This window comes from Motacilla alba, chromosome 14 (genome assembly GCF_015832195.1).
Source record: "Motacilla alba alba isolate MOTALB_02 chromosome 14, Motacilla_alba_V1.0_pri, whole genome shotgun sequence".
Classification (NCBI taxonomy): Eukaryota; Metazoa; Chordata; class Aves; order Passeriformes; family Motacillidae; genus Motacilla; species Motacilla alba.
The window spans coordinates 12,972,441-12,988,716 of NC_052029.1; the positions used below are offsets into that span (position 1 = coordinate 12,972,441).

The window sequence follows — 16,276 nt, forward strand, 5'->3', positions numbered from 1 at the left end:
TTGGTGTTTTGTGCTCTTCTCTCTTCCTCTCGCTTGGTCTTGAACTGCAGAGGCAAAGAGCACTCACTGAAGACGGTGTCTCGGGTGAGATGTCTAACGCGGGTCCCGGCTGCTCAGCAGTCATTAAACATCTCAGGGAAGATGTTCCAGGAAGAGGGATGTTAACCTTGTGGTCCTGGACTGATTCCAGCTCGTTTAATTATAGTTTTCATTGCTGAAATTTGCTCTGCACTTTTGACCAGTTATGGGATTTTTTCCCCATCTCCTCGAAACTGTTGAGCAGCCTTGCTACAAGCTGACACATTCCCCAAACAAGCTGAAGCAATACAAACCTACAGCTGCTCCCTCTCCCAAATTCTCAAATTCATCGTATTTTCTGATTACTTAACTATTCAGGATTCTGCAAAGTATTACCAGCTCACCAAACAGAAACATTTTTTGTTTAATCTGGATATAGGTATATATGGATATGTATGTATAGCACAGACTGTACATGAACCAAATATATGCTGTTGTGGCACAGGACATGACCTTTATCATTAATATAAATATAGATAGAAATATAATACATGATCATACAGAAATGTAAAATGTAATTTGAAGAAGTGCTGTAATGCAAGCTAAACAACCTACACAGTCCCTTATAATGAAAAGTTGTATGAGTATAAAGCTATATAAAACCACTATATGATTATATACATTCATATATGAGTGTATTTATTTATATATATACATATATATAAACTCTACACAAGGTGTTTTAAACCTCACACCTTTGTGGATGTGGGATGAATCTCCCACTTCAGCAAGCCTCAGCAAACACTCCAGGGTCATTAAGGAAGTGTTCAAGGCCAGGTTGGATGGGGCTAGGAGGAACCTGGTCTAGTGGAAGGTGTCCTTACCCACGGCTGGGGCATGGAACCAGATGAGTTTTAGTGTCTCTTCCAAGGCAAAATTCTGGTTCCATAGAGAGGCAGCAGAAGGCCACTGAACCCAGCTCATGTCAGAGACCAGGCCCCAGCCAGAGGATGTATGTGCCCCTGTCCCACAGAACACCTGGAGCAGGTTAGTTTGGGCTTGGGGCATCTCTCCAGCACAGGGAGTTGTTGATGAGGTGATTTGGAGAGAGCCTCTTTGGTAGGAATTGCAGGGATACGACAAGGAGTAATGGGTACAAAATGAAAAAGTGGAAATTTATGTGAAATATTTAGAAGAAATTCTTCCCTGTGAGAGTGGTGAGGCCCTGGCACAGGGCACTTCCATCCCTGGAAGTGTCCAAGGCCAGGTTGGACAGGGTTTTGGAGCAACCCGGCATAGTGGAAGGTGTCCCTGTCATGGCAGGGGCAGGAACTGGGTGATCTTTAAAGACCCTCCAACCCAAACCATTCTATGATTCCATGGAGAGGCAGCACTGAAGGCCGCTGAAGCAAACCCGTATCAATGACCAAAACCGTGCCGTGGCACGGCCCTGCCCCTGCCCGCAGAAAGCCCGGAGCCCACTGATCGCGGCTCGGGGAGTGTTTGTGGCCCGGGGCCGGCCCGGAGCGGTTAAACCGCCGGCATCGCCGCGCCGGGGCCGCTCCCTCACACCTGCCCGCGCTGCGCCGCCCGCCCTGGCCCGCAGGCGGCGCCGCGCGCCCGCCGTTGCCGCCCCCGCCCCGCGCCCCGGACCGCGGCGGGGCGGCCGCGCCCGGCGGAGCTGCCGGGGGAGGCGGCGGCCGGCGCGGCTCCCGCCCCGCCCCGCGTCCCCGCCATCCCCGCCCCGCCGGCCCCGCCCCGGAGGCCGGCACGCTGGCTCGCTCGCTGCCGGGGAACATGGCCGAAGTCGGGGAGGACAGTAGCGGGGCGCGGGCTCTGCTGGCGCTGCGCTCGGCGCCCTGCAGCCCCGCCGCCGCGCCCCCTCCCGGGCCGCCGCCCCCGGCCGCGCCGCCCGCCGCCTGCACCGGGCCGGTGCTGGCGCGGCTGCAGGGCCGCGAGTTCGAGTTCCTCATGCGGCAGCCGGCCGTCACCATAGGCCGCAACTCCTCGCAGGGCTCGGTGGACGTCAACATGGGGCACTCCAGCTTCATCTCGCGGCGGCACCTGCAGCTCAGCTTCCAGGAGCCGCACTTCTACCTGCGCTGCCTCGGCAAGAACGGCGTCTTCGTGGACGGCGCCTTCCAGCGCCGCGGCGGCCCGGCCCTGCAGCTCCCGCCGCAGTGAGTGCCGGGGGCCGGGGGCGGCGGGGCCGGGCCCGCTCCGCAGGGCAGGAACGGCCCCGGCGGGCGGAGGGGGACCCTCTGTCCCGGGGAGGGGACGTGGGGCTGGGCGGAGCGGGGGCTCCTTCGAGGAGGGGACGATGAAGTCGTGGGTCCCTCGACCCACGGAGCAGACGGTGAGCTGCCCGTGTCCTGTGCAGGGGATGTGTATCTGCTAGGTGAAGGACCTGAGCGATGGTGAAGGGCCACAGCTGATGAATTAAACAGGGGTCAAGGGTCCCCCTGCCCACCAGGGGTCTCAGGGGATGGTGAGAGTCTGCCTCTGAATAAGGTGGAGGGCTTGAGATAGCATCCCCCTGCTCACAGAGAGCCTTAGGGCGCAGTGATGGTCCCCTCGCTTGAAGCTGGTTACAGTGGGTGAGGAACACTCACCGGTGGAGGGCTTGAGGTGCTGTAGAGGGGCATCTGCCTGATGAGGTTCTGAGCATCAACATGGGATGTCCTCAGCTTTGCCAGCCTTGCTGCCATCTGTGGCTGACAAAGAGGATGATGTGCATTGGGACTGGGGCTGCTCCCTCTGACAGGGCCATGTCTGGGGGAAAAGTGTGAAGAAAGTGTAAGCCCCTCACTACAGGGTGTCCCCCGTGGTCATTATCCTCCATGCTTGCCCGCGTACAAACTTATGTTCAACTGGTGGCTCTTAAGGATTTCAAAAAGACAGAGAAGAAGGAAGGACTCTCAGTGGGCTAAAACATGCTACACCCAAGGCTTGTCTTCCTTGGAAAAGATGTAGTGGAAAAAGTTGGAAACCACTTCACCAGAATTGCTTACTTAAGGGTTGGCAAGTTAGGTGTTGTTCTTGGTGTCTCTCTGGAGCAGCAGATAAAAAGGAGTCAGGCCAGGCTGGGAGTGATGCTGCTCACCAGGACAGCAGGTGCCCAAGGGTGTCTTTGCTTCCCTATGGAGGGGGAGAGGGGTGCTGAAGGGTTTGCTGTGCTACCAGGGTCTGTGCTCTGTTAAATTCTCTTGCAGAAAGAAGAATGAGATTGATGTTATTCTATTTCTTCCTCTGAAAACATTGTTTATAGTTGCTGAGTACTGTCCAGCGACTGCAGCGCTTCACCCCAGGGCAGCAGCGTGATAGTGGTGGGTGATGTAATTCCCGTGTGCATCTCCTCAGGTTGTTCCAGACTGACTGTGCCCAATGCCATCTCTGAGTGCACTGTACAGGCAGGAGATTGGGGGGTTGTTGTTTGTATAAAACATCTGTTTTCATCTGTCACGTTTTGGCTTAGGTACTGTTTACCTCCAGCACCAGGGTCCTGGAGTTATCCCTCTCTCGCCAGCCTGTCGCTCAGGGGAGGGTTTTTTAATTACTCATTTCCTCTGCAGGCTGCTTCATTTTGTACTTAGTAATTTACTTATAGCTCCCTAGCTGCTCACTCTCTGAGGCGTTCTGGTTTCTAACGTGTTTCATTTTCTAAAAGAGATGTCCTTTAGTGTCTGGTTAATTAATCTGGCTTTGTAAAACAAGACCACCCGAAGCCCTGGGCGCTTCTGTTGTCATTCCCTCTGGCTCTGGTATCTGTGCAAGCTCTCTGCTCCCTGTCATTCTGTTTCTTCACTTGGTTAATCATAAGCATTGTGGCAGAAAACTATGTCAAACAGCAACCTTCTTGCATATTTGTCTCCCCTTTGCTCCTGACTCCTACAGTGGGAATGGCAACTTTCCTTCTGCATTGCTTTAAAGGGAGGAGTTTAATGTACACTTCTGAACTCTACACAATAAGGCATCCTCATAGCTTGGCCGCTGGTTGAGCTACATAAATAAACTTGGTGCTCCTCCCTTTCTGACTTCCAGAGTAGGGAAAATGTTTTGCATCAATCTAAAGGAATTTGCCCCCTTGCTTCTATCAGGTAAACAACTCCTTACTGGCCAGTCAAGGGTTTGTAACTCAGACCAGGAAAAAGAAAATCTTGTTGAAGCTAGGCATACAGAGTCTTGATTGAGGCTTGAAACTGTCTGCTGTTATCTCATTATGTCCACTCTTGAAAAATCAGGCAGTTCTCTCCCAGTCACCCTCTCCACATGCACACACATACAAAAATCTCTCCCCAGTAAACATAAAGTGCCATTTCTTTCCTGTAGAGAAGCCTGTATGCTTACTGCCCGCTAATGTTGTCCGAAGGAGGACAAAGTGAGGACAGGTTGTAGTAGACAGATTTTACACCATGTTTTCTGCATATTATGGTAACACTCCTGCTGTGTTTGATACAGCCACACCTTTTCTGTGTACCAGCAGAATGTACGGTTCATGTTAAATTTCAGGAATTAGTGATCATTCCATCCAATGTTTTAGAGGGAGGTCCTTGTGATGCGGGGAGCTCTTACTGGTAATCTTCTAAAAACCAGTTGTTTGAGTGGTTGTCCTCCCTTTTCCCCCCACACCTGCAAAGAATGGCAGAAATGTGCAAAGTGCTGTTTTCTTTGGACCACTGCAGTCACTGCTGCTGTTACTTTACAAGCAGAGGAAATGCTTGTGCATCATGAGATCGTGAATGGAAGCAGAGGGTTCCAGGAAAAAGTATCTTTCAGTTGTAGTTCATACTACTCATCAAAAAATAGATGGTGAGCTCATAAATTCTGTTTTCTGAGGTTCCTTCTCACTTTACTATTTCTGTGAAGAACTTCTCTTTTCTAAGTTTTCCAAGTTTAGAAGTAATTCCTGAAATGTATGGAGGATCTTGTCAGGAGGGATTGGAAGGGAGGAAAGAGGGGGAGTTTGAGACCTCTCTTGAAGGCTGTGCTTACCTCCTGTCTCAACAGCCCTACTCAAAATCAAGGGCTTTTGAAAAGCTTTGTATCATTTCCTCCATCAACGTGGTGTGTGTGGATTCTCTGCTGTAACCAGGATTTTACTGCTGGGCAGGAGTATCATATTGCACAGCTGTGTTGTTATGGGAGGTTGTATTTCACAGATGTGATGACATAACTATACAGTGTAATTAAACAGTAATAACCAACAAAGAGGACATTTCCTAGAGGTTAATGACAGTTAGGAACAAAGTGGGGTGGAAGAGTGGAGAACCTATGGTACAGCTGAAGATCCTTAATCAGTTTAATTAATAAGTGCCACACTACAGCAGACATTACAAATATAAATCAAGATGAAATGATGGAAGTACTTACATCAAAAACAAGTGCTTCAAATCAAATTAAGGATTTGCTAGAAACTCTTTATAGCTTGCGATGTTTTTTAGCTGTGCTTGTGGGAGCTGGAAATCTGTAGATAAATATCTGCATATTTTTCTATTACAAAGAGGGGAACTCAAAACTACCAGGAGAATATGCACTAGGTTTTAAAAACCCCTGATACCAGAGCAAAAGTGTAAGATAGAGCAGGAACCATTAAGTGCAGTATTTTTTTCCTGTTGAAGACAGTAGTTTCTTCAAATTTATGGTGTAATCAGGTGTTTACAGGATCAGGTTAATAATGAATTATTAACTTTTTCTTTGTTTTCTTCAAAATTGACTCAGTTTTAAAAATAATTGGCAATAACAAGTTAGACACTTCAGTAACTAAAATAAGCATTTGTTTAGTTATTTATTTATTTTGTCCCCCAGAACAGAAGGAACTGTAGCAGTTGAAAGTTCAACTTGCTAGCCTGAATTTTAAGTAGCTATGAGTCAGGTCTTCAGATGCTCCTAAATACAAAAGTTCTATTGACTAAACCTGCAAGTGTTGCTTGAGCATAGCCTGATAATAGCACTTGAGCTTTTTGAACTGTGAGCTCAATAGATTGGAAAATGATGCTTGTCTGGGAATGTTTCATGGGATATTTGCTTATTGCTGCTGTGACCATTTTGAATTTTTGCAGTAGCATAATTAATGGAGCCTGAAGTTGGTGTTTTTCAGTGTAAATGAGTTCTTTCAGTATGAGGTTTCTAAGCATAAAACCAAGTTTTTAAACCTGTAGTTCTTTTAGCATTTAAGAAATAAATGGAGGAGCTTTTTTAGCTTGAGAATAAATACAAGGGAAGTAAATATATGGATGTAGGAAATCAAATTAAAACACAGAGTTAAAATAAAAACATTATGTATATAAGCCCCATTATAAATTGAAAACTTACCATGCATGTCAAGTTTTATTAAGCGCATGCTGCTTTATTTATAATGGGATTTTTCTAGGTGCTCAATAAACTTGACAAAAATAAATAGTCCAATACTCTGACCACACACCAAGGTGCTGATCCTGCAGAATTCTACACGTGCATTAATCTTTCCATATTGTGAGTACACAAGTTCCCTTTGGGTGGTGGGGGGTGTCTCAGCAACCAGAAAATGGAGAATTAGATCCAATTTCTAAGGGATGTGGCTGTACAGTCTGATAGCCAGAAACTCCAGGCACTAATTCAAGTTTTAAGAAACGCCATATTCTGGGGAAATGGAGATGTGCACAATGCACTGCAGTGTTTTGGTGACCTCACCAACCACTCGAGCTCCATTCTTGTGGTTGGAGCGATGCCATCACGGTGGGTATGAGGGAGGGCGTCCTTACAGCTGGGGGCAGCTGCACACCCTGTGTACACACACCAAGGAAATGCTTTGACCACAGAACCACGACTGCAGAACTAGTTGTTTCTGAAATGCTGCATATGTATGTTGTCTCTGGTAACTCCTCAGGTAGTTTTGCTTTTTAAATATTGCATTATCTGCATTTGCAACAATTTTCTTGTTTTTGTTCTTTGTTTGAAATACGTTGTTTGCCGTGCTACAGCTTGTGGATGGTGGTTTTACTCTTGCTAGAAACCCTTTAAAGATTTGCTTTCTTAGTGCTTCATCTTGTATTTTTCATGCTCTTACTTAATTTCAAAGACTGTCTTTGAGAACAGGTTTTTTTGTTGCACAGCAAGATGTGATAAAGGATTACCTGATTTTAATTATGGAATTCATGTCAAGTAATAATTTTTGGCTAAGCAGCTCAATTTGTCATGAGTTATATTAAACGTTCAAGGGAAAGTTTCTCTCATGTGAAACTGCTGCTCAATTTGTTGATTCAAAAATAGCTGTGCTGTAAGTCAGGTTGTGAATATAAACTAAGGTTATGCAAAACTCAGTGTGTGTCCTTATGGATTCTTTTAAACCAGGCTTGGTTCAGCTTAGCTGATGTGTTGATTATGAAAAGATTAATCTAACGAGAACATGCCACACTTGTCTTGTACAGTTTTGTGTGGAGTCTCAGCTATAAAGTCATAAATGTGGATTCAAGTTGTGCTGGTGTAACTTCTTTCTGCTAGCAAACTCTTAATCACGGCACGTATCCTTAGGTGACTGTGGATTCCTTCCTGTGGGTACTGTTTTGTTTTCGTACAAATCTAGAGGATGAATGAGTGTGAAAGTTTTTGCTTTTCTGAAAATGGGGAATAAAAATGATTAAATCTGTAGTAATTCATATCGTAGTTATTTTGGTGCCAGCTGTGCGAGCATACTCACGGTAGAGCATCTGTCCTGGTAACAAATCAAAATAATGCTGTTTGCTTTGGTTTTTACCCTCCCTCTCCAGAAAACATGATAGGCAGCCTTGCACTGAATAACTGAGAGCATAAATGACAACCAGATTAATGTGCCTGTTGTCTTTGTGAGCAAGCTCCCAGTAACTGCTCCGCTGGCCATTTGGCATCAGAGCTGTTCTGTGGGACACCAAATTCTCTCTCTCCGTGTTGCAGTTGCCTGGAGGAGTAGATGTGGCAACAGGGTGTTGGTAGAGAACAGGGAACTACTTGAATTTGCCACTTATGCCATGCAAATACAGGCTGATTGCTGGCCCAGGTGTGGTAATTAGTGTCTGTTATTGAGAGGAGTTTGTGCAGTGATGTCAGAGAGCAGAGCCAGCGAGGGTTTGGGGACTGCTCTGTGACAGCCTGGGTGACAAAGGGGGCACAGGCTGGTGAGGTGCTTGTTAAACCACTCAGAGAGCTGACAGTTCCCTCCAGCTGGCTTTCCTATTCTGGGGGGATCTCTGCTAGCACTCAGCTCCATATCTGCTCCTCTGGCATGTGGTGATTTACTCCGAGTTCCTTCTAGCTCAGTGTTTGAGCAGTGTCTGGCTGTTCTGCCATCAGAGCCATGGGGCTCTGTAACCAGAAATGCTTCACAGACCAAGCTTCTCCTCACTGCTGGTTGGATGTGGATGAGACAGCTTTCCTTTCCAATCCAAGTGGAATTGTGGTTAAAAAAAGAAAAATCATGTGCTTTTGAGTTGGTGATGTTAATGAAAAGGGAGAAAATTTCTCATTTGCTTTTAGTACAGATTCTTTCCTTTCCTTTTCCTTAATAGCTGTCCAGAGCACAGAGGCTTCTCTCACATGTAGCCATGCCTAACACCATCTTTGTTTTATTATCTTTGGTTCAGTCCCTGTACATCCAGGAGTTTGAAAGACTCATGACTGAGATATCCCCTGTAAAGAAAGAATATCCATAGGATATTGGGTGATGAAGGTCTTTTTTCTCTTACAATTGAATATGCTTTGCAGCAAATGCCTAAGAAGTCCCCTGAGCTTGTGCAGTGTTTTCTGACAGGTAAACTTAGGTTAAAATGTTGGTTTATGCATCTGAAATGGCTGATGGGCCCTGATGTAACTGACTGCAAGACTGAAACCAGGGAGAATGTGGAGGTGTCATTTTTGCAGTGATTTTTTTTTCTTTGACAAATTTGCAAGATGAAAAAGCTGAAGCATTTTTTTCTGTCTTCTGAATGTGGGCTATGAAAAGACATCTTGATGTACTTCCAGACGTGGTTAATCGACTAATTGTGAGTACAAATTATTGTCTGGTCTTAATGCATTCACTTCAGTCAATAATTCAGTATTAATCACTGAACTGTTTTTTCAAGTATTTATAAGTCTCCCTATTTCAGTTGACTGCAGACTCCTCATAAAAGCAGATTGATGAGATGCTTATAGAGCAGATGAATTTCTCCCTTAAGTAAATGTGAGCGAAAATTTCCATCCAATTGTATATTCTTTGTTTTCGTAGTACAAATACAATTTTACTAATGTCTATTCACTCTTGTACACACATGTTTTTTGCTAGTAATTCATATCTTTGGTTTCTTCAGAACAGCTCAGTAAATACATGTGTGCATTCCTTCTGCATGGCACTTAATTTTTATGAAATACATATTTTATTGGACAGTAAAACATTTAAGTATCTTAATGGCCTAATTAATCCTCTGTATCCACTTCTGTCATGTGTATTTTGCTCTTCGTTATCCTTCTGCTCCTTTTTTCATGTCCTCGTGCATTTTTTATAAAAATTTCAAGCAGTCTTGAGAGAGCAGTCTATTACAAGGCTGTTCTTTGAATATTCAGCAACTCTAAGATTTGATTGATAGTCCCTTCTCTCCCATCCTGTCTATTTTTAGTAACTTAAAAGCGAGTTTAATTTCTTGGGTTGTCCTTTGTTGTGCATGTGCAATTTACTTTGGTGGTTTTCCTCCCTCCTTTAAATGTACCAGATATGTAATTTTCATGTTCTTTGAGGACATCTTGACAGTTGGGGAGAAATAATGTAGAAGTTAATTAGGAGCTCTGCCTTAGCTGAAGGAGCAAAGATGGACAGTCTTTGTCTGGTTCTGTTAATATATGCTGTGTGATTAGGATAGGAGGAGAAGTGGAAGGAAACTTTAAGCACATTGTTACCACTTATCATCCTGCCCAAGAATCTTCTAGCATAAGAGCCTGTTTTCATGTGCAAGTACAATCCACTCCAGCTTTTAGGACAGAATGAGGAGACAAAAAGCCTTGCAGAGGTGATGTAAGCACTGTGGAAAAGGACGTCCCTCCCCCTCTCTCTGAAATACAACCTTGGAGCTGTACCCCTTTTTTCTGCTTTGTGCCACTTCAAGGAGAGCCTTGGGAAATCTTCCCACACAAACTGTTTTAATCTTCTATCTCCCTTTAGGCCACATACAGAAGCCACCAACAGTTTGTCTAAGCAGGACTGGACTCCCTGCAGAGCCAGTTTGTGCACTTGCTAAAGGAATTGTTCTTGAGCAACTTCAGGCCTTTCCTCTCTCGAGGGCATAAGAACTCTGGACTCTTACACACTCGGAATCCTGATTGTGTGGGAGGAGAAGAGGACTAGAAACAGAAAGCAAATTTTGTCTCTACCTGATGGGTAGGCCAAAAAGGATTTTGGTTTTCATATTCAGTTTGAGGCGTAGCCCAAGCCAGTAAGGGTAGGCTCTTAGTGTGGGAGATGTTCCAACTGCTATTTATTTATTGATCTCATTCCTTTTTTTAATTGCCTCATGGCTGGTATAACGTGGTGCTGGTGGCTGCCTGCCCACCCTGTGTAAAGGGTGTTGGCTGTCAACAAGTCTGGCAATTGGGTGGCTTTGCCTCCTTCTGCCTTGTCCATTCAGCTGGATAATTACTATAGATCTTCTTTTCCCATCTCTCCCTCAGACGCTGTCTAATGAGACAAGATAATGAAACTGTTTTAGTCCTGGGAAGACCTGCAGAGGAAGTCAAAGGCTGCCACATGCTTTGCTGCTAATGCCTTTATGGAATATTAAGGCAGGCACTGAAGTTCCCTTCAGGCATAGGAATTCTTAGGAGAAAATTCCTGGTGGCTAGTGGTTCAGTAAAAGAATTGCTATCGTTTTTGTGTGTATGTTGTGTAAACAAGGCATATGCAGACTGGCTGTTGAGAATAGGCACAATCGAGTCGTTTAGGCTTGCACATCATCTGTTTACAATTGTGTAAAAATCGCTGCAAACGGCCTCAGGATGAAGTTGGGAAACAAGTTTGTTTTGGTGGATATTGATTCTGAATGTGAGGTCTCTTGTCACCAAGTGAGTGCATCCTCTTCTCCAGGAGACTACAGTTTCTTCTCAGTTTCTTCCTGCTTTGTTCTCTATTGCAAGAATGGGAATTCTATTAAAATCCTATAGCAGAAAATGGCCAGAATTCTGTTCCCCAAAAAGCTGATACTGCAAACTATGAGGTTCATATAAATCTTCCACATAAGGTACATCCATTAAAGTCAAATGTTTCCCTAATTCTGTATATCCTCCTGAAGCAAAGCATTAAACTATGCCATTACTATGACAAGATAACTCTCTGAAATTTCTGTAGTTTAAAAATAATGAAAGCATTGGGGTGACAACTTCCACATGTGCTGTGTTTTGCAAGAGTCATTGTCAGTTCAGTTGGTTAAACTCTTTTCAAGGATTAAACCCCTCAGCACAGTTGTATATACTGGCAAGATTTAAAATACCTTAGAAATCTTGTGATTGTTTTTTATTGTTTGCAATCTTAACCACGTCCTGCTAGGTGGTCTTTCACAAGCCAATTCAGTACATCATCATCTGAATCATAGTAAAAATTTTAGTAAATTTTTTATCTCTTTTTTTGTAGGAGGGAAGTTTGTGCCTGGGATTCTCTTTTATCCTTTATTTTAAATGTCAGTATTTGGAAGGATGCAGGTGGATGTCACTTTGTAGACACTTGTGTAAGAGACTGTTGCCCCAAATGTTTATTTGGCTCTGAGTCTAGAAGTTGTCAGCTTTTAAAACATTTAAACTACCCTCAGAGCTGTTTTAAAACAGTAATCCTGGTTTCCTCTACTGGGTATTGAATGGATTGTGAAATGTCTTCAGAGGGAGTGGAACCGACTTATGTGAACATTTTGCAAAGTTTTAACTCCATATGGGTAGTTTTTTATAACATACATAAATAGTACATTAGCTTTTCCAAATCACTTTCTAAATGAACTGAACCAGCCTCAAAGGAAAATACATCACAGTCATGCTCTGCGTGTTAGAGCCCTCTTAGAGAGCCTGATTGAATTCAAAGGTTAGTACCATCCCACACACAGGCTTTTTCTGGCATATATATGTGGAAATTAGGATTTTTTTTTTCCTGAGCTTTACTGAGGTGATTTTGTGTTGCACAGCCTTTCCTAATGTGTTTATAGGTAGTTCCCTGGCTTTGGAAGGGTGAGTGTGCTAAATGAGTTGTGTGAGACCTTTCAAGGTATTGGGCTGGCTGCTTGATAGCAAACCCTACTATGATGAATAGCCCATTAGAAGAAAGTTGATGGCATTGTAAATGAGATTTTACATGAGAATCAAACTGCTCTAGTGTATCCAGCAAAGATGCTGAAACAACTGCCTCTCTCTGAAAAGGTTATTAGGAGATTTTATGAGCTGCTATTTTAAAACAGTTTCCCCTTATTTTCCAGGGTACAAAAATTCCCCAAGAGTCTGGATATTTGTAGTAATAAGGAAGGATCTTCTTGAGGAAATGGGAGTTAGGATGAAAATGGGGGTAGAATTGAAGTTGGCCAGACTTGTGTGGTGAAAGGGGCAGGATCTGCAGCCAGCTGAAAGTTCCATGGCAGTTAAGCAAAGATTTGAAATTCTTGGTATTGAGTGAGGTATGGAAATTAATAACCAGTGCTTCTTGTAGAGGCCAACTGTGGCCCTGCAGTTAGTTCCATACTGTCAGTACATATTTAATTCTTGGTGTACTGCTTAATTTCTTATTGAAAACAGAACTCTGTGTAGAAGCTGGTATAGGGAAGTTCCTCTGAACGTGGGTGCAGATGGGGCTTTTTTTTTGGCACTGAGGTAGGTGTTAATTGTGGTTTATGATTGAGGGGGAAACATAGTTGAGTGTTTCTGCCAAGATGAGCAAAGAAGGAAAATAGTTAATATTGACCTTTTTCATTTTAACCAAGATCAGTGGGACCAGCAGAGGCTTGGAAAGCCTCTCAGAAGGGCTCTTGAATTTCACAGAAGCAGGGAAGGAGTGAGAGGTGGTGGCAGAGGCTGAGTCACTTCTTGTGGTCTCTGCTGTGGTAGAATGGAAGCCAGACTTAGGCTCTTATCTTAAGGTTTATCTTGGAGCAGGGAAAAATTGAGTGTGAATGGGGGCTAGGCAGTCTTTTCTGGTTCCCTGCAGCAGAAAATGGGTACATGTGTGTGTATTCCAGAGCTGGTGTCGAGTGTTTCTGTGACATCTCTGGAAAGCAATGTCAGGCTCACTGCCTGGCGCTGCCAGAGTAGCCACGGTCCAGGAGCCTTGAAGCAGCCAGGGGCTATGTGTTGTCATTGGGATTGGGAGCTGTGGTTTGGCAGTGCTCCCTTAGCACTGGGGAAAGTGGGAAATGAGAAATCCTACAGGAGCGTGAGACACGTCAGACCTCTGAGCCCTCGCGAGGGCTGAGCAAAACGTGTTCCTGATCCAAGGCTGTGCAGCGTCTGCCATTTCAGCCTTACAATGTAGAATTTGATGTCTGAGGAACAATGAGTGCAGGATGAGGTGGCCAGAGCAGAACTCAGAATTAAATGTCATCCTGCATTGTTTCATAAGAGCTGCCTTTCATTGTGCACTTGAATTTACTTAGTGGGACAGCAAGTTACCATGGGGGTGGATGGACTAACCTTGTTTATCACTGTACTGTATTTTTCTAATACCATAGAACCTAGGCTGCCGTCAAGCACACATTTGAAGTATATTTATCTCCATGGAGTGCTTTTCTCTTTGAAACTTCTGTTCCACTCCACAGTTCTGCCAATTTGATCTGTACTTCAGCTTTGTTTAATGGCTGTTACCTGGTAGGGTTGGGATTTTGTTTTGGTTTGGCATTTTTCCTTTAAAACATCGCATTGGGATCTAAAATGAAGCTGCTTTAGAACGGAACACTCAGATATGATATTTATTTTTGCCCGTGTTGTTAGAGTGACAACCATATAAACAAAGCTCTGTGTCCTCTGAATAAGCCCCAAACTTTTGAGAATGAAGAGTCCTCCAGGGCTCTGTGGAGATGCTGCCTTAAGACACATCTTAGCTCTTAGTCAGAGTAGGAGTGACAAGTGTGATGTTGACTCTTCCAAGATGGACACTGGCTGAACAGGACTGAAATCCTCACTTTCTTGCAGCCTGTTTTACAGAGGTCCATAGAGGCCAGTAATGACTAGAAGTTGTTCAGAAGTGTTTGAAGTGTAGAGCTACTTACTCTGTCACCCAGTCTAAACAGCTGCCCAGCCCCATGATAAACGTGGTTAAAATCCCTGGAGAGATCCTGTAAATCCTAAATACACGTTTACCACACGAGCAAGGTGGGCTGCTTGGAGAGAGAAACAATTGATCCTGCTGCCCCTGTGTTGATGTTTGTGGCTCTAGCATGTGTGGTAAGCAGGAGAGGAGTTAATTTTAGCTTGATTAGCAACACAGAAGGGAATCAAGATGACTGTTGTAAATCGCAGTGGGATGAGATCAATGAGGGTAGTTTATTTCCATGCAACTGAGTGGGTGTTCTAAGCAATTAAATTTTTCTTTTTTGTTTGTTTTTAAGAGAACCAAGAATGTTAATGCATTTAGTCCTTGAAATCCTTCCGTGGCTGCAGTCCTGGATACTTTAATGTTGTTGCATGGTCATTGCTTTAAATGAAGACCAGGTGCTTGTGTGCTGTTCCCAGCAGCTCTTTGTTTCTCTGCTCTCTGTTCCCTGGCTCGGCAGCAAGTGGCGAGTGATTTTCAGTACTGCATTCTCCATTTTTCTCCTACTCACCTTTGTTTATATTCTGGAGCATGTTCCCAACTGTTTATGATTAAACATTGCTCAAACAGCCAGGGTAAGATTTATTGACACAAAGGAGGCTGGGAAGAGGGAGTGGCTGGCTGGTCATCTGTGTCTACTTGCAGCTGATAGTGATGTTATTGACGTTGTCCACGTGTCTGTGCAATGGCCGTGGTGTGTCCCAGAGGCTGCTGTCCAAAATCCCTGGCAAGGGACTGATCCCTGGCAGCACAGCCTTTTTCCCTTTGTGTGACACAGTAAAAGCTCGAGCAAGGCAGTTTGTGTAGGTGATGCACTCCTTTCTCTTCAGCTTGGCCTTCTGGAAACACCCCATGGCTCTTGAGGAGGAGATCTCTATTTTTCTCTTGGTGGGAGAGGCTTGCTGATCTCCACAGAGAGAAATCAGGATTTGAAACATGCTAAAGGGGTTGTGACCTACTGGAGTTTTAAGTGGTGATCCTTTTAAAAAAGACATCTTGAAAAACAATGCTGTTACATGGAATGCAAGGAAGTTTAAAATGGAAGACTGGAAAGTGAGCACTATTTAGGTAAATAAATTAAAATACAGAAATATTAGAGTTAAAAAGAGACTGAGTTCATTAAAAAAAGCCTTCTCTGGAACTAAATCAATTTGTTTCCTGGCCCCTCTTAGCTATGTACAAAACAGATAACTATTTAGCTTTTGCAGTGTCTATATGTAGCATGTTAAGTTTTGGTTATTTATTTTCAAGTCACAGATACTGATAATTTTCAAGTTTTAGGAAAAAAAAAAACAACATAATATTGACAATATACTAAAATTTAACAGATTGATCAGCCTAGCATGGAAAGGGATTTTTGCACTTCTAAGATTTGATGATGCAAATGAGATACACACACGTGTTGCACGTAATTTACGTTTTCTCTGAAGATTAAATATTTCTTGGCTGGTACAGAAATGGTTAAGATAGGATCTAGACCTCCACAGGTTGGAATACCTGATTAGAGCAGCCGTGGTACACAGGCTGTTGTGTGTGTTATACAGAGTCTCTTAACTCTCCTTATTTTTATGTATACAACCATACACACAACAAAATAACATAATAGGCTTGCTGTGTGTTACAGATGGTATCAGGCATCTGCAGTGCTGATAGTGAAACTTTCTGGTGCAGGCAGCCAACTTCATTTAAATAAAAGCCTCGTCTGCTCTTTGTGCCAGCCCACTTCTTCGGTGGCAAACTTTCATATCAGGTTTTTGATGTCAGGCCACTCATTCTGACACATAAAACACCTCCCTGTTCCCAAGCTTCAAAATAAACATCAGCTTTATGGTTAATTTTAGCTTTTAAGGGCATCTTACTAAATGTTCTCTGCAGGTCTGTTAACACCCCTGGGAATGCAACTGCAGGGCTTTTCAGCATTGAAAAGCTGAAAGGCAGAATAAATGAGAGAGTGGAATTGTCTGGCAGAGTGTGGTGCTGGGTGAAGATGTGGTTTGCCATATG

At 44.0% G+C, this 16,276-nt stretch overlaps 1 protein-coding gene across 1 annotated transcript in view; it reads left to right on the plus strand.

The window, feature by feature from the left end:
- Positions 1–1,754: 1,754 nt before the first annotated feature.
- The window catches only part of FOXK1 (forkhead box K1), a 55,235-nt gene continuing 40,713 nt past the window's right edge, over positions 1,755–16,276 (plus strand). Inside the window, exon 1 of the mRNA XM_038151046.1 lies at positions 1,755–2,198. Within this exon, the coding sequence (XP_038006974.1) occupies positions 1,816–2,198 (383 nt within the window). The 5' untranslated portion in view covers positions 1,755–1,815. The remainder of the gene's footprint in view (positions 2,199–16,276) is intronic.